Genomic DNA, 22,864 nt, shown 5'->3' on the forward strand with positions numbered 1-22,864 from the left:
CTGTCACTTTAAGAATGCTTTCCTGTCCTAGTAAGTGCAAAGTGTTATTTTCTTTTCTTATTTATAACTACTTGATCAAACACAGTGGCTTTAATTTTGAAAATTTGTGCTTTGTGTATAATATTATAGTAACGCAGTGCAAGCTCATGTAGACTAAAATGAATTCTTCTATTTCTTTAGGTGTTGCCCAAAATGATGGCATTCTGTTACCAAATCCTAACAGACCCAAACTTTGACCCTAGGAAGAAAGATGGAGCCCTGCATGTGATTGGTTCCCTAGCTGATATTTTATTGAAGGTTAACTAGTTTAAACTTTAATTTACTTAAAACTGCGAAGCACAGGCAAATGAGAGAATATGAAAGCTATGGATAATTTAAAAGTAGTGACTGCTTCTGCATGATTGAGTTGACTGTAAATATTCTTTCCGTCACCTGTTTCTTTAGTTAAAAGGAACATTTGACTGTTTTGTTTGTCAGTGTTTCCCTGTGAAACTGTTGCTGTATAAAAAACCCATGAAATGGCTTTATTTGTTTCTACAAAAATCAGTCAGTATCAAATAATATTTAAGGTACAACTTTTGTCTTATTTTAAAATAAGCAATATGTAGGTGAAGTAATTTCATAAAATTGTAAATAGAAATATATTAAGTGTAAGTCACAATAAATATACTTTATTGGGATGTGATTTCTACATATGAAAAAGACATTGACAAGTTGGAACTTAATTTCTGTTTCCTAACAGAAGAGTTTATTCAAGGACCAAATGGAGTTGTTGCTGCAGAATCACGTCTTCCCATTGTTGTTGTCTAACCTTGGGTATCTTCGCGCTAGAGTAGGTTTTTCGTATTTTCATTATGTATCTTAAAATGTTCATTTGTAAGGTGATTATTGAACTAAATGTTTTTGGATAAATCGACACATATTAAGTTGAAATGAAGTCAGATTGTTTCTTATGTCACATGAGCTGAATAAAGAACAAACTAGTAAATAAAGGGATTTGTGGATTTTAATTCCAGCTGTTTTCCTTTTCCACCCTCGCCTCACTTCCTGCATGTGCAAAACACGCGGTGAGAGGGTGATGTTACAGCGACGGTACAGCGCAAGTTCATCAACCGAGCAGTTTTCAGTGTCCAAAACAGCATGGCATTCTAGTGTGGCTACAACCTGATTATGATTTCTAGCATATTCGGTGCATATGCCTTAGCGAAGTGGAGAAAATGATAATCCATGTAAACTTATTTGTGTTCTAAGTGTATGTTACTTCTAGAAGCAATATATTTTATGGAGAAATAGAACTTTAATTCAAGAGCCTAGTATTTATCTTTATAACTACATCAACACAGAAAAATTTCTTACTAAACACAGCATATGTTATTAGTGCCTTATATATTCTAAGGCATTTTATAAACAAGACAATTATCACTGGAGAAATATTGGAGTAAATGTAGATTAGAGATGTCGAGCACACTCAAGTATTTTTATAGGTAAGCTGCTATCTTTGAGAGTATGTATAAATTGTAATTCTCTTGATAAAAGTCTTCAGTAATTCAGATTAATTACTGTTGATTGTGTTCAATGTACATAGAAAAATTTTTAAAAAGTAATAATAAGGTTGTGTGGTCTAATGGTTTAAAATTTGGTCACCTATATAAGGTTGAGAATTCTTCCTGCTGTCTGGGAATGGAGAAAGGAGGTTTGGTGTAATGTGAGGGGAAGTAGTGTGTCATTTGTTTGCTGTGAAGGCCGGCAAATGAATGTCAAACATTGGTTTGTAGTAGCTTATACATATAAATAAGAGTTAGTTATGAATCATAATATTTATTAAAAATATAAACAGGACTTTTCTCTTTTTAGGCATGTTCTCTGAACTATTCAATTTTTCAACACATGGTTCACAAACTTGAAGCCAATTCAAGCATAGGGGCTAGGCTAGGATTTATATTTGAAATAGGATGGACTTTCTTTTTTATAGACACTTAAATTTTGCTGTTTTCTTTTTCCTGTGAAAAATGCTATTGCATATAGATAATTTAGAAGTAATCAAACTGCCTATTTAAAAATAAAGTGGCTGGGAAATCCGGAAGTTAGCAACTAAGACTTATATGCTTCCCTCCAAAAAACAACTGGGACTCCGTAGAATTAATGATATTTTACTTAGTAAGTTATGCATGACATTATTACAGAATGCCATAGGCCTGATTGTTTCCTATTTACTTTCTTATGACATAGTCCTGTTGGGTACTTCATGCATTCAGTTCTTTGAAGTTTCATAATGAGCTCAATCTAAGAAATGCAGTTGAACTAGCAAAGAAGAGCCTGATTGAAGATAAGGAGATGCCTGTCAAAGTGGAAGCTGCCCTTGCTCTCCAGTCATTAATTTCTAACCAGACACAAGGTAAAGCCAGAAGTACCTTTTAGAAGGTTTGCTTGCTTGCTTGTTTGTTTTTGGACATGGCCTTCTCAGATAGTTTTCTTTAATTGCTTCCCTACTGAGGGTGATTCTGTAAATCTTAAGATTTAGGGTTTGGATTTCTCAATTTCTGCCCCCTCAGAATTTAATAGGAGTTTATTCTTGACCTTTTTAGGAGTTCTTTTTGACTGTGGTTTCCAGAAAAAACTTAGATTAGGGAACAAGATGATAATTGTTGGGCATTATGGTAGACTGGGAATTAAGAGAGTTGGTGTCTAGTTTTGATTGTGCTACTAATTTGCTATATAAACCTGGGCAAGGCACATGATTTGTTAAGGCTTAGATATCCATATACTTAAATTTAGGGGGTTGGGCCAGATGGCTTCAAGATTCTTTCAACCCTAAGATTCTATGGTTTTGCTACTTCTGAAAGTAGCAACAAGCATTTCCAGTAAGTGATAACATAGATATTTCATTTGTTTAGAAGAATATTCCTTTCCAAGTTCGAATAAACCTTTGAAAGTAAACATGAACCCAGTTTACCTCTATTTAACAGTGTCTTAATGGAGGTCTGAATGTTGTGTAAGGATACATGGGGAGGAGGCTGCATAGAGATGGGGTGGGGCAGGGAATGGGCACCGTCAGTACTGGGCATAGTTCTGTGTACATGAGTTTTTATACTGTGTCACGTTAATGACAGAACGTATTTGTAATTTAAGTTTCTCAGTGGGGGCTGTGGGCATTTTGGGCAGGACAGTTCCTTCCTGTGCAGGACTGCTTATCCCTGTGTGACTCTGGGGAATTTTAATGTGTCGATGAAGATAATTTTGGTACAGCATTGTAACTTACCACAGAGCAAGAATCTATCTAGAACCTATTACACTGTGTCACTTTACCTTGTGAGCAAGTTAATTCTTTTTATCATTTGTGAATGGCTAATTTTTTAGTGATTTTGTTTGTTTTATTGCATTAGCTAAGGAATATATGAAGCCACATGTGAGGCCTATTATGCAGGAGCTATTGCATGTTGTTATAGAGACAGAAAATGATGATGTAACTAATGTTATCCAGAAGATGATATGTGAATACAGTCAAGAAGTAGCCTCAATTGCTGTTGATATGACCCAACAATTGGTAAGACTGGGTAAAGTTTTGTGTTAGTTTGGTATAAAAGCCTTGAATAATCTAAATAAATTAAACTGCAAAATTTAGAGTTCAGTTTTATGTGTAACTATAATGTTAATATAAAAATATTTGCTCTTCTAATCTTGACAGTTAATTTCCGTATTTAATTAGATTTAAATCTAATAACATTTAAGATGATCTGCTGTCATGTGTAGTATTCTGAAATTTCATAATGATTTACCTTAATGTGAGCCTTCTAAATTTTCACTTTCTGGGCTTTGAATCATGAAACTCATTTTTTTCAGTTTTAGGCAATTTCTTGTATTACTTCCTTGATGAATTTTTCCCTGCTACTTTTTCTGTCCTATAGTTCTGATGTAGAGTATTGGGCCAGGACTGAGTTTCTGATTTCCTTACCTTTCTCTGCTATCTTCTGTGTCTGTTCTTTTTGTCTCTTTTCCTAGGTGATTCCTTGACTTTGTCTTCTAACCTTCTATCGAATTTTTCATTCGAGTATTACTAGATTTCAGTTTTCCTAGATTTTGGATGTATTTGTTTAATGACAACCAGAAGTTAAATACTAGCTCTCTGATTGTAATATATAATGTGTATTCTACTCCAGCGACTAGATAAGGAAAAAATGGCTGTGTTTAAAACATAACAGGTTCTATCATTGATCAGTCGGCGAAGTGCGTAACTTTGCCCCCATGTGTGTATGTGTGTGACACTGCTCTTTGCTCACTCACGGTGATGAGGAGTGGGTTCAACGATACTGATGGTTGGATATGCTTGTGTTAACTTCACAGGCAGAGATATTTGGCAAAGTTCTTCAAAGTGATGAATATGAAGAAGTCGAAGACAAAACAGTAATGGCCATGGGAATTTTACACACCATTGATACTATCTTGACAGTTGTTGAAGATCATAAAGAGGTGGGATTTCTTTGTGTTTTGTTTCGTCATTATAGTAACATTAACTGAAATTCATGTGGTCAGTGGGCACACATTTTAAAGTCCTGACTTTTAAATTAATACTGAGTTATGTTGCTAAATTTTAAAAATTATCCTCAAATTTTAAAACCATATTAAAATGATTGAGGGGAAATAGTCCATGTGGTTATAAAGTGTATACTATATCCTTTTGTTCTGAACTGACCTAAGTGCAGTACCTCACATCTGCTCTGGGCCAGGCTAGGTTTTTAGGGAACAGCAAATTGAATAGGACATGAGTTCCCTCTTCTGGAATCCAAGTCTAGTCTTCTCGGTAGAGAGTGATAGCCATTCGGTCACAGTGGCACATGTTAAATAATGTAACAAAATTCTGATGTAACAAATACTGTGAGGGTGGAAGGGAAGAAGGGCTTCTGAATTCCAGACCGGTTTGGGAAAAGAGGTGTGCAGACAGTCCTCGGGTGCTGTCCCACCCATCAGCCGGTCGACTCTTACCCTGCCACCCCGCGCTAATGGAGCAGGCAGCGGCAGTGTCCTCTTGCAGAAGAGGAAAACAAGGTTCGGGTAGTCTCAAGGGACATGTTCAGGGTCACCAAATTTTGGGTTTGTGGTCAAATTGTTCTGATAGTGTATCTATTTATCCCCACCTTAAACCTGCTGCTCACCTCCCCAAGTGTCACATAACCTTTCCTTCATGCAAATTAGATTTGTGTGCTTTACTTCCATGAGCTCAGTTGACTTGTTTGGCATTGAGGGCAGCTCTGGTTTTATACAGCGAGGACTTAGGAAGCAGGTGCCCGTTCTTTTAAGAACATTGTTAAACTCCATAGCTGTTGATTTATCCTGTATTTATCGCAAAGCAATTCAAGATTACCAAATCCTTAAAAACGGTTTGACATTCTTTGCCTGGGCAGGCCTTCTTTCACCTAAAAGGCTTAATGTGTATTTCAATTTCCATATTCATTATTTTATTTTAGTTTTGCATCCTTTTGAAACTGTATGGCCCTCTTGGGAACAGTGAGGTGTTCCAAATTAAATCATAACAGTATACTTGAGGGTAGTTCTTTCACCTTATATGTAGAACTTGTATTTTAAATTTGAAGAGACCTGAGAAATCACCTAGTCCAGTTTTCCAAAGTGTGTGTGTGGAGGATGGAGAGTAGTAGAGTGAGCGGCAGGATTATTTTGAAAACTAAATAGCATTTTATATTTTTGTTTTAATTTTTTACTCTTGATATTAAATTTATTTTGAATTTCAAGTAAAGTTAAAGGAACATGTGAACTTACTGGGATTAATTATCAAGGGAGGCAAGGGTTAAAACTGAGAGCACTAATCAAATCCAGCTTCCTCACTTACACATGGAAAAACTTAAAGCCTTCAGCTAAATGGCTTTTCCAAGGTCATAGATTAGTGATTTTCAACCTGTTTCTCTCATGCCACACACAAATCTAATTACTAAAATTCTGCAGCACACCAAAAAAAAAATTTTTTTTGGCCACATGACCAAAAAACACCAGGTATAATTTGGATTCATTCACACCAGACAGCTATCGTTGTGCTGGCTGTCATCATCTTTTTATTTGACAGTCTAAGGGAAAGAGGTCGCTGCTCCTGACTAAAGAGTCAGGTGTTGCATGTTTTAAAAATTCTTGTGGTACATACACCATTTGAAGAGTGCTGTCATAGATACTAGGGGCAAAACAAGGACCAGAATATTATCTCCTGATTGCCTGTCCTGTGATTTTAAATTTTAGGTCATTAAAAGCAGACTTTGGAAACAGTATTTTCTCAAAAGGGAAAGTCACATGTGTATGATTAATGTACAAGTAATTTGTGAAGAGCACAATTAAAACTCTAAAAATAGGCCTTTAAGCATATGCAGCTTTGCTTAATGGTTTTAAATATATTGACAGATTTTTAAACTGGGAAATTTTGGATTATTTGAACTTTAAGACAGTTGTTTAAGCTGATTATTATTTAAGACAATTGTTGAAGCTGAATATTAAAAGAATACTTGTGAAAGTTGAAATAGGATACTTACATAAAAACATAACATATAGTGGGTTTTCATTTTTTCTTTTTAAAAAACTCTTTTGTACAAACATGTATTGAAAATTTAAAGGTGTGAAAAGGTATTCAGTGGAATTTCACCCTCTCACTCAGCCCCTCAGTCATCTGTCTGACTCTCCTCACAAGGAGGAAGCTCCTTTACCAGGTCTTTTGTGTCCTTGCAGAGATTTTTCTGCTATAATATCCCAGCAAAAAGTGAGTAGAGTATGTGCATTTTTCTGTAATGAAAATGATAGCATACAGTTTTCATCTGCCATTTTTTACTTAATATTTCTTTATGAGTCTTCCATTTTAGTCAGTAAAGTTACATATTTTTAATAATAGCATAATATCTCTTTGTATGATATATCAGATCTGTTTAACCAGTCCCTTGTTAATGGGTTTCATTATCTCTTGTTAAGTGGACATTCAGTTGTCCTAAATCTGTGTAAATCCCTACTTTTTTTTTAATCCTCACCGGAGGATATATTTGTTGATTTTAAAGGGAGAGGAAGAGAAACATTGATGTGAGAGGGAAACATGGATGGGTTGCCTCCCACATGCACCCCGACCGGGGATCAAACCTGCTATCCAGGCATGTGCCCTGACCAGGAATCGAACTCGAAACGCTTCGGTGGACAGGACGATGCTCCAACCAACTGAGCCAGTCCTCCAGGACTAAAGTCTGCCTTTAGATCACTGCCAGTCGGATAGGGGAAAAGTGTTAATCCTGTGCTTAGAATTTGTACTCTTACTATGCATTAAACATCTTTTTATAAGGTTAAGGCCCATTTATATATCGTTTTTGTAATTTTTTACCTTTCTTTTTGTTGATGTGATTTCCTGTGAGGGAAATTTTATCTTTGTGATATCATTTGAAAATATTTCCCTTAATGTTTCATTTATCTCTTGCTCCCTGCTGTATGCAGACATTTTAAATTTTTGACACCAAATGATTCAATATATTTATTTCTGGTTTCTGGGCTTTGAGTCATTTTCTGTCTTTAGGATTATACACAGTTCTTTATATATCTTCTAGAATTTTTCATGTCTAAAGTTTAACATTGAAATCTTTAAACTATTAGGAATTTATTTTGGTATAAATTGTGAGGTAAGAAATTAATTTAATTCGTAATTTTATTATGGACTTAATTCTCATTTGCATAATTGGTTTACATTTCAGAATTTTCTGGTATTCTCATACGTTTAATTTTTCACATGAAGTTTAGAATTAATGTGTCAACCACTCTTGGAAAAGCCCTGTCGGTATTTTTATTGGGTTGATTCTAACTTTATAGATTAACTTAAGGGCTGTGATGAACTTTAAACCGTTTAAAACTTGTCTTTAGGTTACTCAGCAGTTAGAGAACATCTGTCTACGGATCATTGATCTTGTTTTACAGAAACATGTAATCGGTAAGTGTAAAGGTTGAACAAAAATGTGAATTGAGAGTTTAAAACAATCTGATGAACTTTCAGTACATTTTTAGCCCTTTAAATTCAAGAAGGTGGGCAATTTTGAGAAAAGATGGCATTTTCTTCAGTTTTTGGATAGAGAGAAACTTTGATACACCCAATAAAGAACTTTTGATCTTAGAATTTTTAAAGGGCAGAGAAGTTAAAATTTTATGTTTTTAGAAACCAAGAACTGGGATGGGGTTCAGGTGAGGTCACTTGAATCTGGGATTGAAAATTGTGAAATGATGGGCATGTCTTATCCGGTGTGGCTTAATTGCTCTGCTGTCTGTTCTAGTGCCTGCCTGCTGGGTAGAATTACTAACTGTGCTGGATATTGTAAACCGATAGGAATTTGTAGAGGAGGCTACTTTTCCATGTATTCAAGCCTTTTGAAGATGCTAGTCTTGAGGCATTTGGACTTGAGGGAGATGCACCCTGTGTAGTGCACAGAGAGAGAGAGATGCAAGAAAAGCCTGTTACTGCTTAGGAGCAGTTGTCGCCAGACTCGACCATGTACTTCTAATATATGTGGATAATATTTCAGTGTATATTTATAGGCAATATACATATATTACTTACAACATTTACATACATAAAAATAGAAATTTAAAAGGATGAGATTAAAGGTGTTCTAGTACATTCTTGTCCCATCTCTGGATCATCTTGCACACCGCCTCGGGCACATACTTCTTGTTTTTGAAGTCATTGCTATAAAACAGTGGTTTTCAAACTTTGGTGTGCATAAGAATCACTAAGGAGCTAGTTAAAGTGAAGATTCCTGGACTTCACTAAAGTGAAGAAGTCCCAGAGATTCTGATTCTTAATTTGAGGCAGTGCCCAGGAATCTGCATTTTTACTGAGTATTCCAGGTGATTCTCATGCAGGTGAAACAGTAACTTGGAGGTGTTTTCTATTAATAGGATCCCGGGATGCAAGTGCCTTTCTTTACTTTCTTACTAGAGCAAAAGCAAAAAAGGTAACATAATCTAGTAGCCAGAAAAGAGTAGTCACTAGTAATTGTAGGAAATTTGGTGACTATTTTTTTAAGCCTGTCTGTGTGAAAACAAGAGGAATTCTTTTTTTTTTTTTTTTTATATATATTTATTGATTATGCTATTACAGTTGTCCCATTCCCCCCCCCACTCCTCTCCATCCTGCCCACCCCCCTCCCTCCCACATTCCCCCCCTATAGTTCATGTCCATAGGTCATACTTATAAGTTCTTTGGCTTCTACATTTCCTACACTATTTTTACCCTCCCCCTGTCTATTTTCCACCTATCATCTATGCTACTTATTCTCTATACCTTTCCCCCCCTCTCCCCTTCCCACTCCCTTAATGACAATCCTCATGTTCTAGTTGTTTGCCTAGTTTGCTCTCGTTTTTGTTTTATGTGTGGCCGTTAATAACTGTGAGTTTGCTGTCATTTTTACTGTTCCTATTTTTGATCTTCTTTTTCTTAGGTAACTCCCTTTAACATTTCATATAATAAGGGCTTGGTGATGATGAGCTTCTTTAACTTGACCTTATCTGAGAAGCACTTTATCTTCCCTTCCATTCTAAGTGATAGCTTTGCTGGATACAATAATCTTGGATGTAGGTCCTTGCGTTTAATCTTGGGTAATGTAATTATGATGTGCCTTGGCGTGTTCCTCCTTGGGTCCAGCTTCTTGGGGACTCTCTGAGCTTCCTGGACTTCCCAGAAGTCTATTTCCTTTGCCAGATTAGGGAAGTTCTCCTTCATTATTTGTTCAAATAAGTTTTCAATTTTTTGTTCTTCCTCTTCTCCTTCTGGCACCCCTATAATTCGGATGTTGGAACGTTTCAAGGCGTCCTGGAGGTTCCTAAGCCTCTCCTCATTTTTCCAAGTTCTTGTTTCTTCATTCTTTTCTGGTTGGATGTTTGTTTCTTCCTTCTGGTCCATACCATTGACTTGAGTCCCAGTTTCCTTCTCATCACTATTGGTTCCCTGTACATTTTCCTTTGTTTCTCTTAGCATAGGCTTCATTTTTTCATCTGTTTTTCGAATAGATTCAACTAAGTCTGTGAGCATATTGATAACCAGTGCTTTGAACTGTGCATCCGATAGGTTGGCCATCTCTTCGTCGCTTAGCTGTATTTTTTCTGGAGCTTTGAAGTGTTCTGTCATTTGGGCCTTTTTTTTTTTTTTTTTTTTTTTTTTGTCTTGGCGCGTCTGTTACTTTAAGGGGCGGAGCCTTAGGTGTTCACCCGGGCGCTGGTCCCTACGCTGTGACGCCGTACGTGGGGGAGGGGTCGAATGGGAGCAATGGCGCCCACCTCACTCTCCTCCGGCTTTCAATCTTTCACTCCGCTACCCACAATCAAACTGGGCCACTCTGGTGCTGGTTCCCAAGTAAGAGGGTCTGTGCACACTCTAGGCCCCTGTGGGTCTCTCCAGCAACCTCTCCTGTGAGGCTGGGAGTCTCTCCTGCTGCCGCCCCAACCCCCACGGGCGTTTTCAGAGGTTTGAGGCTTTATTTCCCCGAGCTGGAGCCCTGGGTTGCACGGTATGCTTCGCTCCCCACCTTTTGTCCAGTTTATCTGTGGGCAAATGTGGTGCCGTGGGGTGCTACCCGCTGCTCTGCCTGCCCCGCTCTCCGCCACTCTGAGTCCAGCCCTCTGGGTTTATCTGTGCAAATGTGGGGCCGCAGGGTCTGCTAGTGCTCGGACTGCCTGCGCCATTTGTCCCACACTCCGCCAGTCTCAGTCCCGCCACAGCCACACAAGTCTTCTCCACACTGGTGCCCGTCTCCGCCCCTCCTACCAGTCTGGATGAATGTTTATTTTCTATTTCCTTGGTGTTGGTCCCCCTTGCTGTTCGATTCTCTGTCAGTTCTGGTTGTGCGAGGAGGCGCAGTGTGTCTACCTACGCCGCCATCTTGGTTCTCCCACAAGAGGAATTCTTAATGACAGTGTTACACTAATAAACAGTGATTCATGACATGATTAGAGTCTTAGTTAACCTCTTACTGCATTCAAGGCCAACTTTTACATTTTAGCAAAGCATCAATTTGTATAAAGCAAGTGAGGGTAAATGAGACTGTTACTTATCCTCAGGGGATGTGTTCTGAGACCCTCAGTGGGTGCCTGAAACCGTGGGCAGTCCCAACCCCCCTGTGTGACTGTATTTTTCTGTACCTGCATACCTATGATAAAGTTTAATTTATAAGTTAGGCACATAGGAGATTAACAACAACAATAATAAAATAGAACAGTTATAACAGTATACTGTAATAAAAGCTATATGAATGGCTTTAAGGTCACTGGTAAGTAAAACAAGGCATTATTATGGAACACAGGCACGGTGAGACCGTGACAGTCAATCTGGTAAGCGAGGGCTACTAAGCCATGGGTGGGTAGTATATACAGTGTGGATACTCTGGACAAAAGGATGACTCATCCCCAGCAGGACAGGACGGGATGGCGTGAGATTTCATCATGCTACTCAGAACAGTGTGCAGTTTAAAACTTACGCATTGTTTATTTTTGGAATTTTCAGTTTAATAGTTTTGGACTGCAGTTGACTGTAGGTAACTGAAACCGTGGGAAGCGAAACTGCGGATAAGGGGGGCAACTATTTTGGAATTACTTGAGTATTGTACTAAGACACAGATAAGAGATATAAAAATATCATATACTTAAGGGTGAGAGAAACGACGGTGGCCAGGCAGCCCAGGTGTGCAAAGGTTCCCGCTGTCACGATGCCCAGGAGGAAGGCCTGTTCCACCAAGGTGGCAGCGAAGGAGGAGATCAGTGAGGTTGCCCGCTAAATCTGCTTTTGCAACGTGGAAACAAAGTAGAAAAAGGTGGCAGGAAAGGATAAATCTGCAGACAAAAAATTGCAAACAACAGGGAAAAGGGGAGCAAAGGGAAACAGGCTGAAGTGGCTCACTAGGAAATGAAAATGGAGAAACTAAAAACAGGAGTCTGGCCTCTGTTGAAGCAGCCGAGAAAGCAGGCGGGATTGACGGGTGTCTGTGCCGTGTCTTACTGGTGGTTCCTGTCTCCCTTCTTGCGCAGTCCATAGGAGTAGGAGTATTTTTATCAAGTATTCTGTCGATGCAAGTTTTTGTAGCTATGGAATCCTTTTTAAGGAGCAGGAAATTCCACCTCATCCCATTTTTTAAGTGTGAATGCTTTGTTTTTTTTGAGAGGTGAAATTATTTACTGTTTTTTTTTTTTTTTTTTTTTTTTGTACAACCAGAAAATAGAGGTATATTGAACATAGGAGGCTTTGATTATCTTGGGTGTCAGCTAACAGTCCACAGGTGGAGCAGTTTTTATATCCTGTAATGCAAAGCATATGAAGTGGCAATTTGGAATCAGTTGTGCATTTAGTATGTCTTGAACATTTTAAATTGCTTCTGTTCTCATGTTTTTGGTAGAACTGTTTACTTAAAGAAAAATCACTCCTTGATTTTGCTTTTCCTTGTCCGCATTTTATGCACTCTGTAAAGTTACTTTGTTAATGTGCTATGAGAGATTGGAAATTTGATTATGTAGAGCATATGATATTAAATTGTGAATTAGTGGGACTTTGATATAACAGCATGTCGACATTTGAAGCTATTGGTACTTGAAACTCTATTAGGGAAAATTAGCCTCCATATTTTCAGCTGGGAACTCACAGGAGTGACTCTTTAGAAAAGAACCACAACTACCTGACTTTTAGGTGTGTGGTATGTATGTTAAGAATTGTGTACAAATTGAAATGTCTGTATACTTAGCCTCAGAACAACCAATACAATCTTAGTTATGAAAGGAAAAATTATGAGATACTTAAAATGCATCTACAAAGGAAGTTAGAGAAGTTTTTTATCTTTTAATTGCTTAAGTGTTCTAGAATTACAAATATTTGCTTTTCTTCTAGGTAGCAGCAAGAATTATTTTGTGATTACTCATCTCTACTTTCCAGGATAGTATTATTGCCATTGGAGATGTTAAAATTGGGAAGGTGATAAGCTTAAAAAGAATATGTTTACTTTTATCCTTATTTACAGAAAAGATTGTAATGGAAAATTCTCCATTTAAATTTAAAGTAATCTTGAGGAGGAAAACCGTGAAGTAAGGCAAATGGGAATAGTTTATCCCAACCTTCTATAATCCACCTATAGCAACATTTGATTTGAACAGTTACAGCATCAGGATGTTAAGAAGAGGAAAGGGACCTATTTCTTGGGTGCAGAGGGCAGAGGAGAAAGCCATGGTTCGAATCACTTGTCCCTTCCCAAGTCCCAGGGTGATGGATAATCTCTCTTCTATTTTTAGCTGTGAAATGTTTAATGCTGATGGCCCTGTTGAACCAATATTTGACCATACAGGATGTCAGATAAAAACAAAATATATATGGTTCTGGAAGATGTCACAGGTTGAATCTGTTCTTCCAGGATCTCAACCACGGCAGTCTGACCATGTTTATGTCTATGGTCCAGTCTCTTTCCATTATTCCACCTGCACTTCCTTCTCTGCCTGTTTTTGTTGCTGATTTACTCATAAAATTTTATTCACTAGAGGCCAGGCTTAGCTATTACTGCTTTAAATGCTTTATCATGTGCACAAAGTCAAACTTAGTAAAACCATCCTATCCTAACAGTTAGTCTTCTGGATTGAGAATGATTACAATAACTTCTGTCCAATTTAAGCATAAATGGAATTTAGGGGGGCAATATTTGGTGGCTTACTGAATCAATGGGAAGGCTGGAGTTGGGTAGAGCCAGCAGGATTCTGCCATTGAAATTGTCTACTTAGAAGGCTAGAGCTGCCTTTGTCAGCGCTGGGTCCTAGGCTGCTGCCCATCACAGCCCGGACTCCAGCACAGCCACAAAAAATCATCTGTAACAGCTTTGTGCCTTCTAGTTTCTCCCTCAAGTTTCAAAGTCCTGGTCTTGAGTGGCCAGGTCCTACACCCACGCTGTGGTTTCAAGAGTGTGGAAGGAAACACTGAGCTCTTTTTTTTTTCCTCAGAGTTAAAAAAAATTATTTTTATTATTGTTCAATTACAGTTGTCCCCATTTCCTCTCCATTACTCTCCCCTGCCCTACCCATACGCCACCTTCCATATTCATTCCTCGCCCCCCTCTCCCGTTGTCTTTGTCCATGGGTCCTTTATACATGTTCCTTGATGACCCTTCTCCTACTTTCCCCTGTTATTTCCCTTCCCCGCTCCCTCTGGTTACTGTCAGTTTGTTCTTTATTTCCATGTCTTGGGTTATATTTTGTTTGCTTGTTTTGTTGACTAGGTTCCAATTACAAGTGAGATCCTGTGGTATTTGTCCCTCACCACCTGGCTTATTTCACTTAGCATAATACTCTCCAGTTTCATTCATGCTGTCGCAAAGGGTAGGAAGGAGCTCCTTCTTTCTTTCTGCTGCATAGTATTCCATTGTGTAATGTACCATAGTTTTTTGGTCCACTCATTTACTGATTTACTGGGCATTTAGGCTGTTTCCAACACTTGGTTATTGTAAACAATGCTGCTATGAACATTGGGGACCTAGGATCTTTTGAATTGGTGTTTCAGGGTTCTTAGGGTATAATTCCAGCAGTGGAATTGCCGGGTCAAAAGGCAGTTCCATTTTTAGTTTTCTGAGGTAATTCCATACTCTTTTCCACAGTGGCTGCACCAGTCTGCATTCCCACCAACAGTGCACTAGGGTTCCTTTTCTCTACAACCTTGTCAGCACTTGTTTGTTGATTTATTTATGATAGCCATTCTCACCAGTGTGAAGTAGTATCTCATTGTGGTTTTAATTTGCATCTCTCTGATGGCTAGTGATGCTGAGCATCTTTTCATGTCTCTGGGCCCTCTGTATGTCCTCCTTGAAGTGTCTGTTCAGGCTCTTTGCCCGTTTTTAATTGGATTGTTTGTCTTCTTGGTATGGAGTCATGTGAGTTCTTTATATATTTGGGAGATCAAACCCTAGATCATTGGCAAATATATTTTCCCATACAGTTGGTTCCCTTTTCATTTTGCTGATTTTTTTTTTTTTAGCCGTGCAGAAGCTTTTTAATTTGATTGAGTCCCATTTGTTTATTCTTTCCTTTATTTCCCCTGGGCCCCTTTTCTGTCTTTCAGCTTCATGTTATGAGGAGGTGTTTGCTCTCTTTTTGTCATCTTTCAGGGTAGGGTAATGATGAACAGAACTTTCAGAAATTTTATATTCAGATGATTTGTTGTTTTTCAGGCAATTGTCTTACGTAAATTATTTCCCAGTATCTGTGATTTACCCTTGTATTTTGCTTTCAGTAAGGCAAATATCTGCATTACTAGTTTTTGAATATATTGTTTTAAATAATGTTACAAAAAAATCCCAACTTTATTTAAGCTTCCAGGGTGAATATTAGTTCCTTTTAATGAGAGGGAAAAAAATTGAAGTTAAACTTTTTTGCTCAGTGACATGGAAGGACTTAATTGGGAATTTTTACATTGAGGTTGGTGTTTTCTGATTGTGTGTTTAGATATAAGTCCCTTCTGACTTAGGTAATAATGAATATATGTGCAAGCACAAGAACATTCCCTTTGGACTCTTCTACTTTATAGTGGGTGTAGTTGCTTTGATAGATTGAAAAACACTATATAAATTTTACAAGTTACATAAATTGACTAAATACTGTCCAGTATGTAGTTTATAAAAATATTTGAGACAGGCAGGTATTTTAGCCTAGCTTATTAAACTCCCCAAAGAATATTCATTACTTGTAAATTTAAAATCCTGTGCATGAGCGATACACAAAAAATCTGTTCCTCCTTATATCTATTTCTATTATAGTCTTATAGCATAAGTTATATTTTATATATTAGAGAACATTCAGTACTATATGTACGTTTAATAAAAACAAGTCGTTACCTTGCTGAGCCGGGGCGGAAGTCGGTAAGAAGCGGAAGGTGGCAAATGCAGGTAGCTGGAGATGTGAGTGCTGAGGAGGGGTCGTGTTAGCTGTAAGAGGAATGGCTGTGAGTGTGTGGTCTCAGTCCCCCTGTGTGGTCTTCGTGTTTAATTTCTTGCTATTTCCTAGCATTCTAACTAAAGATTTTCTTTTCTCTAGAATTCTATGAAGAAATTCTTTCACTGGCTTATAGTTTAACCTGCCATGGTATTTCCCCTCAAATGTGGCAGCTTCTAGGAATATTATACGAGGTTTTCCAGCAGGATTGTTTTGAATACTTTACAGGTACGGTTTTGACCATGTAACATTTTGCTTTTTCTGTGTCTACACATGCTTTCATTTGACACTTGAAATAAAGACATAGATGATTTCAGTACTAATGAGAAAATAATTGTTCTTATTTCCCTGACGAGCACAGGATGGAGCTGTTTTAGCAGTGATTTTCAGCCTCAGGAATGCAGGCAGTAAGAGGGAGCCTGTGTTTCCTCTTGTATCTTAAATTAGTTTGCAATCAGAGCGCTTCAGTTAATATTTTCTGAATACAGACTCTGTTCCAAGCGCTGTTCTAAGCTCAGCAGTGCAGCAGTAAGCAAAATAGCCCTTGCTCTTTGGATGTTTTCATTCTAGTTGGGGTGAAGGGGATGTATAGAAATGCCCAGACATGTAAGAAAATATGCAGTGTGTTAGATGGCGATTGCTGTAGAGAAGAGAATATTCAGAAGAATCACCACATCTTATGATGAGCATTTTATTCTTTTGGATCCATGTTTTCTTTATCTGTAAGTAGGGCAGATTTGTCGTTTTTGTTTCTAGCATTTTGTAGTCGCAAGGGAAGGTAGTAATGTGTGGGTGCAACAGAAATGTGGTTTCAGTGGCAATAATTTATTTCTACTCCTGTTACTCAAGTCTCATTGGGATTTTGAAATTTTTTTCAGACATGATGCCTCTCCTGCATAATTATGTGACAATAGATACAAATACTTTACTATCAAACCCAAAGCATTTAGAAATACTTTTCACAATGTGTAGAAAGGTAAGCATGCCCTAATCAGCTGTTGTAGTGTGGAGTGTTTTACTCTTTCAATTTGTTTTCTATACATTTACCGCATTTTGCTGTGTGATGATGTGCTCCCATGTACAATGCGCACCCATGGTTTTTGTGTGCATTATACATGGGATTATTTTACCCATTATTATACCCATGGTATGTAATCATTAGACCTATGTATAAGGCGCATCCTTATTTTTCCCTCAAAAATTGGGCAAAAAAGTATACATTATACCTGGAAAAATATGGTAGTTCTTCTGTATTGTCTTTGTCAACATATGTTTGCTATTTTGTGTTTTTAAAATGGAGTTTGGAATTGTAATTTGAAAATTTCATATGGTGTTGTGCTTAAGAATGTTTGCCACTTTTATAGCTGTGTACTTTATAATATTCAGAGGTAACTGATTTTCTTTGTGTTTGTTTCTTTCAAAAGTGCAAAGTTGCTACTTAATTAAGGAAAAGTGCTAGGAAAATAACCACACAGTTGGCCAGTCATTGATTTTTCTTTGAATTGACTATGCATATTGGAAGTCACGAGATATAGGTAATTTGAACATAAATAACGAAAAACAAAAGATTGAAATTGTTGGAAAAACAGCATCATTTAGCTCAGTCCAGGACAATTTTTAAGCTACATAATGGCAACTGTTATATTTATGCCCAAACCTTGATTGTCTACTGTGCTATCTTTGTCACAGGTTAGATTTGGCCTTCTATTAGTTATATCTTGGAATCATTAATGACTAAGTAATGTTTCCCTTCTGTAGGTGAATATGCAGTATGCACATACATAAATATAAAACTGTATTGCATGCAGCTGGCAGAGTTTGGAAAGTTCAAATAGCGAAACCTAAGTTTGGCCTTGGAGTCGGGAGCAAAATACTAGTGTACAACCTGTTTTCCTCGTTGGAAGGGATGTGGACCTGAATGCTGAACCGATAATCAGTATATCTGAGTTAGGTCTCAGTTCAGTTAAAAAGACCCTGAAAGATTTGGAGAATTCACTAAATTTCTTCATATAAACTGAAGGACCAGAATCATGATTTTTAAAGATTCCTTTAGCTCCAATAGCTCAGTTTGTTAAATTGTAATCACTTGGCATTCTTTAGTTTTTCCTAAGTTACAGAAACAGCTGCTACTGGGGAAAAGTGGAAGAGAAAGCAACAAGCGGAAAACAAAACTGTCCTATGTATTCCATTATAACTTAAAGCTGCTTTGTATTATAGCAGGAGAATAAAAGTAATATTTACAGTGATGTACTTATACTTGTCAAGTAGTGAGAATGTTTCATCTTCTTGGTTTTAATAATCATTAATAGTTATTGAACCCTTACTGTGTACCAGGTGTTTCCTGAGCACTTTATACATACTAACTTATTTAATCTTTAGGAGGCTGAACCACAATTGCTTGCAGTATGCCTGAAGTTTAGTAAATTGTCCTAAGTCACTGTGTGTTGGAGCCAAAGTTGAACCCAGGCAGTCTGGCTCCAGAGCCAGACTTAATCTGATTTTTAAATTACTGAAATATATTTTGTTTCTTTTCCTTTTGAGGGGGTAGGGGTGGGAAAACAAAACCAACCAACAAAAACCCAAGTAAATACAATTTTGTGAAAATGGAGTGATTTCTTTTTCTTTCTGTGTCATTCAGCCCCATGAGGTAGGTATATTATCACCCTCCTTTTACGGAGGGCAGCAGTAAGACTGAGGGAGGGTAAGCAGCTTTTCTAAAAGTACAGCTACTGAATGGCAGAGCTGGAATTTGAACTGAGGCATTCTGGTTCCAGAGCCCAGTCACGTTAGGAATCTAGATCTAGATCCATGGCCCTAGAGGTAGAATTGTGGATTTATGTAAATAGGGTTGATTCTTGGCTTTAGCAGCTCTCTGCTTACTATTCAACTCACTGTTCCATCTGTTTTCTGGCTTCTAAAAATTTTATAGCTGTCTCTTGTTTCCTTTCTTTATCTTTGTGAATGTATATCTCTGAAATCTCTTTATTATCTTTTTACTGGCTTTTTGGGAAGGAAAAAAATTAAATGGGAATATTCAATCTGTCATCTTTGGAATATCTTTTTAATTCAGTTTTCTTAAATTGTATTTGTCTGGAAATTATCTAGTTCATCTGTGTTTTCAAATATGTAAGGAATAGAATGTTCCCCATAGCATTCTCTTATTTTTAATCTCTTCTTTACTTGCATTTATATTTCTTTCATTCCTAATATTTTACTATTTTGTTTTCTTTGCTTTTTGAAAATATTTTTTTTAAAATAAAAGTTGTCTATTAAGTCTTTTTTTCAATGATCTGTTTTGGGTTTCTCTGTTACCTCTTTTTGTCTATATATTTATTTTGTCTCACCTTTATTGTTTGGGTTAAGTTTGTTCTTTTTATGTCTTGTGTTTGAACTCATTAATTTTTCCATTTTTCTTCATTTCTAACATAAGCAGCTTCTGCTTTCTTCTGGCAACCTTAAGAAGTGTATAATACCAAATTATGATTCTTACTATGAAAAAAATGGGTGCATATGGACAGTTAAAAAAGTCGGAAAAACACAGGGTTTATTTTACTGTTTAAACATTTTTTAATTGTTTTGTTGTTTTGGTGCCTTTAAAAGAAAAAGGACTCATGGACATGGACAGCAGTGTGGTGATTGCTGGGGGAAGTGGGGCATAAGGGGACTAAATGGTAACGGGAAAAATACAATAAAGATTAAATCAAAAGAAGAGAAGCCTCATGTATCCAGATAATTAACTCATATAGTCTACTTTATTACACCAAAACTAAGTGAATTTTTACTTTTTATGAGGAATTAGAACAAAGAAGATAGATAGACTTTACTTTGACTTTTCCTCTTTGGGTTGGCAAGGTAAATTTTAAAAGCAAGCAAAGCTATGATTTTAATGACTGAATTTTATGAGATATTTGCTTTGATATTTGACTCGATTAAATTTTATGCAATGCCACTCACTGCTGAGCTAATTGTGATTATGGCAGGTGCTGTGTGGAGATGCAGGAGAAGATGCAGAATGCCACGCAGCCAAACTTCTTGAAGTCATCATTCTTCAGTGCAAAGGGAGGGGAATTGATCAGGTAACATACGTGTGGACAGCCTCTTACTTGATGTTTATATTTAAAATTTATATTCCTGATTGATGTGTTTATATTATGATGGAAATTAAAAAAAAATAGCCTATAGTTTGTGCTTGCTGCTGGAAAATCCTATTTAAATGATAAAGAAAGATACTCATGCAATTTAGAAACTTTACCTTACATTTTAGCTGAGAAAGAGATTCACAGGAAAATATGTAATAATTTAAGGGGCTATCAGGCAAATCATAAAGAACATACATGTATATATTCTACACAATTGGATTCCCAGAGATTTGAGTTTTCCCTTTGTTTTTGCGTGTGCTATTGAAGTATTCCCAGGTTCTTTTTTTTAACCAGAAATGAAGATAGTATGTAAAAAAGAAAAATGTTTCTGTTTGCTGATTATTTTTCCTGTTTACCTTAAACACGGAAAGGCTGAGACCATACTTGGATTATTGCCACCATTTAGGTGTGGGCTTTTTAGGACAACCTCCACCTAACTGTATTCTGCCCTGAAAAGCAAGGAGAGTGCCTGGCACTGCTGTAGGCCCTCTCTTTGGCCATTTCATCTGTGTTTTTTCTGGCATATACACTTAATATGTATAATAATGGCTTAGATAAGCAGAAGTTTTATTGCTATTAACTATCTTATTTATCTATTATGCCTTTTACCAACATTCATCTTTCTCTGTGTCTGGTTGATTCTCTTTTTGTTTATTTCCTCTAGTGCATTCCACCCTTTGTTCAACTTGTTTTGGAGAGATTAACCCGCGGGGTCAAAACGAGTGAGCTCCGTACTATGTGTCTTCAGGTTGCAATTGCTGCCTTGTACTATAACCCTGATTTGCTGCTACATACCTTAGAAAGAATTCAGTTGCCTCACAACCCTGGACCTGTAACTGTACAGTTTATAAATCAGTGGATGAATGATACAGATTGTTTTCTTGGGTATGTGTTTTCTTGATTTTTCACTGCATTTCTGTTTCTGGAGAGTTGAATTTTTAATATGTGCATATCATAGCATATAGAAAGATAATCTTCATATCTTAAGAATTATCTTTAGTGTATTGTTAAAATATTTAATTTTTAGAGAATGAAGAATGTGTTTCAGCAGTATAATCTAGTAGAAGGAATGCTGGCTCTGAGAGTTAGGTATAGCCCTTCCCCCCTTATTTTTGACTTATACATATTGCTCTATCTGCATATAACAAAAACTAAGTGTCCATCCAGGTTCTATGACTGTGAAGTGTCTAGGGGTAAAGACATTCTGAATGGAGTCAGGTTTCTAAGGAAATGACCTGTCTCATAGGGTATAATGTGCTTTTCAGGATATCGAACACCTTGCAGGTCTCAAGGGAGCCCTTTCTAAAATATGAGGTCAGGATTGTTAGATGTGGCCCAGGTGCTGCCCTGGTAGGAGAGTCTGGACTTGGGCGAAACACTCCCCTAGTTTTCTAACATATGCAAAGGGAGACTCCAAAGTAGTTATGTGCCCACCGCAAGTGACCCGACACATAGCAGGGACCCGGCACATTGTAATGACTGCGTTATGCTAGAATTTGAGCTAGATTGTGGACTAATTTGTTTAAGGCATTAGAAATAGTAAATGTTTTTTTTAAACTTTGTTAGATATCATTTAGAAAAATTTGCTGGAGGTAGGAAAGACTTCCAGCAGGAGAAATAGGATACTGCTAAGTGGTAGGGAGATAGTGGTAGAACGGGAGTGGGGTCACATTTTATAAGCTGCTCTATTTCTTAAAATTATTCTATTTGTAGGAGACTGGAATTTGGCCCTGATTTAGATTTCTTACTTAAACCTTGAAGGGATGAACATACTTGAAAAAGAACTAGTGTCTAAAGTTGTCTCTGCCAAAGATTTAGGGAGTAGAGACTTGGTCATTCAGTTATGCAGTTGGCTTCTCTCTTTCTTACAATCTGTAAGTGGTTTTTCCAAGGATAGAAACGCTGTCTCAGCTGTTGCCTAGACCGGGCATGCTGGGACTGTGCTTCCTTGGGTTCTTCAGAGCCCCACTTTATAATCATCTTTCCTGCTCCATCCCTTTGAGACCTGGTACGCACTACTAGTTAGGGGCTGCATGGATGGGAAAGCCCTCAGGACAAGCATGGCCCCTGTTGGAGCACAGCACTCTGGCAGCAGTCCCTTGGATGAATCAAACAATTCAAATAATGAAGCGTAACGGAAGCTTGTAACATATTCATTATTAGGTTTATTGTATATTACTCTCATTTTAAACAAATTGAATCACTGCAAATGAATTTTTTGTTCATGCCACAGTTTTAAGTGTTATACTTTATAGTAGTTTTTTATTCTTAATGTTTTTAGTTTTAAACAACTTAGAAGACTCATTCAGCAGAAAAATGTATATAATATATATTGGCCATTTTTCCTTCATAATTAAATTTTTCTTATCTTGTGGCAGAAGACATTGAATAGATTTACTTATAGACATTAAGTTCAGCTTATTAGATGCTGAGTTTTTGAAATAGCGGTTTTGGCACCTGGGGTGGGTGTAGGACATATCTGCCGAAGAACCTTGAGGACCAGTGTAGTAGAGACAGAGTCTAAGGAACACTTCCTTTTTCCCTTTGGATAGGAATTTTATGCTGTCAAATGCAGGTATTCCTGCTGTAACAAAACTTGTTGTGCCAAGGCCCTGATACAGCGTTTATATTAAGCATAAATCGATATTGCAGTAAGATTCACTATGCTAATTGCAGACCTCCATAGGTCTTTGATGGTAATAATTGGTTCACAAATGTCATTTACATGGGATTTCATGTAGTACAAAATGGGGGACATATCTGTGTAA

General features: G+C 37.2%; 1 protein-coding gene across 2 annotated transcripts in view; it reads left to right on the forward strand.

The window, feature by feature from the left end:
- Positions 1-22,864, forward strand: part of IPO8 (importin 8) — a 56,330-nt gene that overhangs the window by 26,466 nt on the left and 7,000 nt on the right. Inside the window, exons 12-21 of one of the 2 annotated variants that reach the window (XM_053921681.1) lie at positions 181-297; positions 743-832; positions 2,230-2,395; positions 3,384-3,544; positions 4,342-4,467; positions 7,885-7,951; positions 16,060-16,185; positions 16,836-16,933; positions 19,938-20,033; positions 20,761-20,981. In XM_053921681.1, the coding sequence (XP_053777656.1) occupies positions 181-297; positions 743-832; positions 2,230-2,395; positions 3,384-3,544; positions 4,342-4,467; positions 7,885-7,951; positions 16,060-16,185; positions 16,836-16,933; positions 19,938-20,033; positions 20,761-20,981 (1,268 nt within the window). The remainder of the gene's footprint in view (positions 1-180; positions 298-742; positions 833-2,229; positions 2,396-3,383; positions 3,545-4,341; positions 4,468-7,884; positions 7,952-16,059; positions 16,186-16,835; positions 16,934-19,937; positions 20,034-20,760; positions 20,982-22,864) is intronic. The other variant, XM_053921682.1, reaches the window with a different exon arrangement.

This window comes from Desmodus rotundus, chromosome 3 (genome assembly GCF_022682495.2).
Source record: "Desmodus rotundus isolate HL8 chromosome 3, HLdesRot8A.1, whole genome shotgun sequence".
Taxonomy (NCBI): Eukaryota; Metazoa; Chordata; class Mammalia; order Chiroptera; family Phyllostomidae; genus Desmodus; species Desmodus rotundus.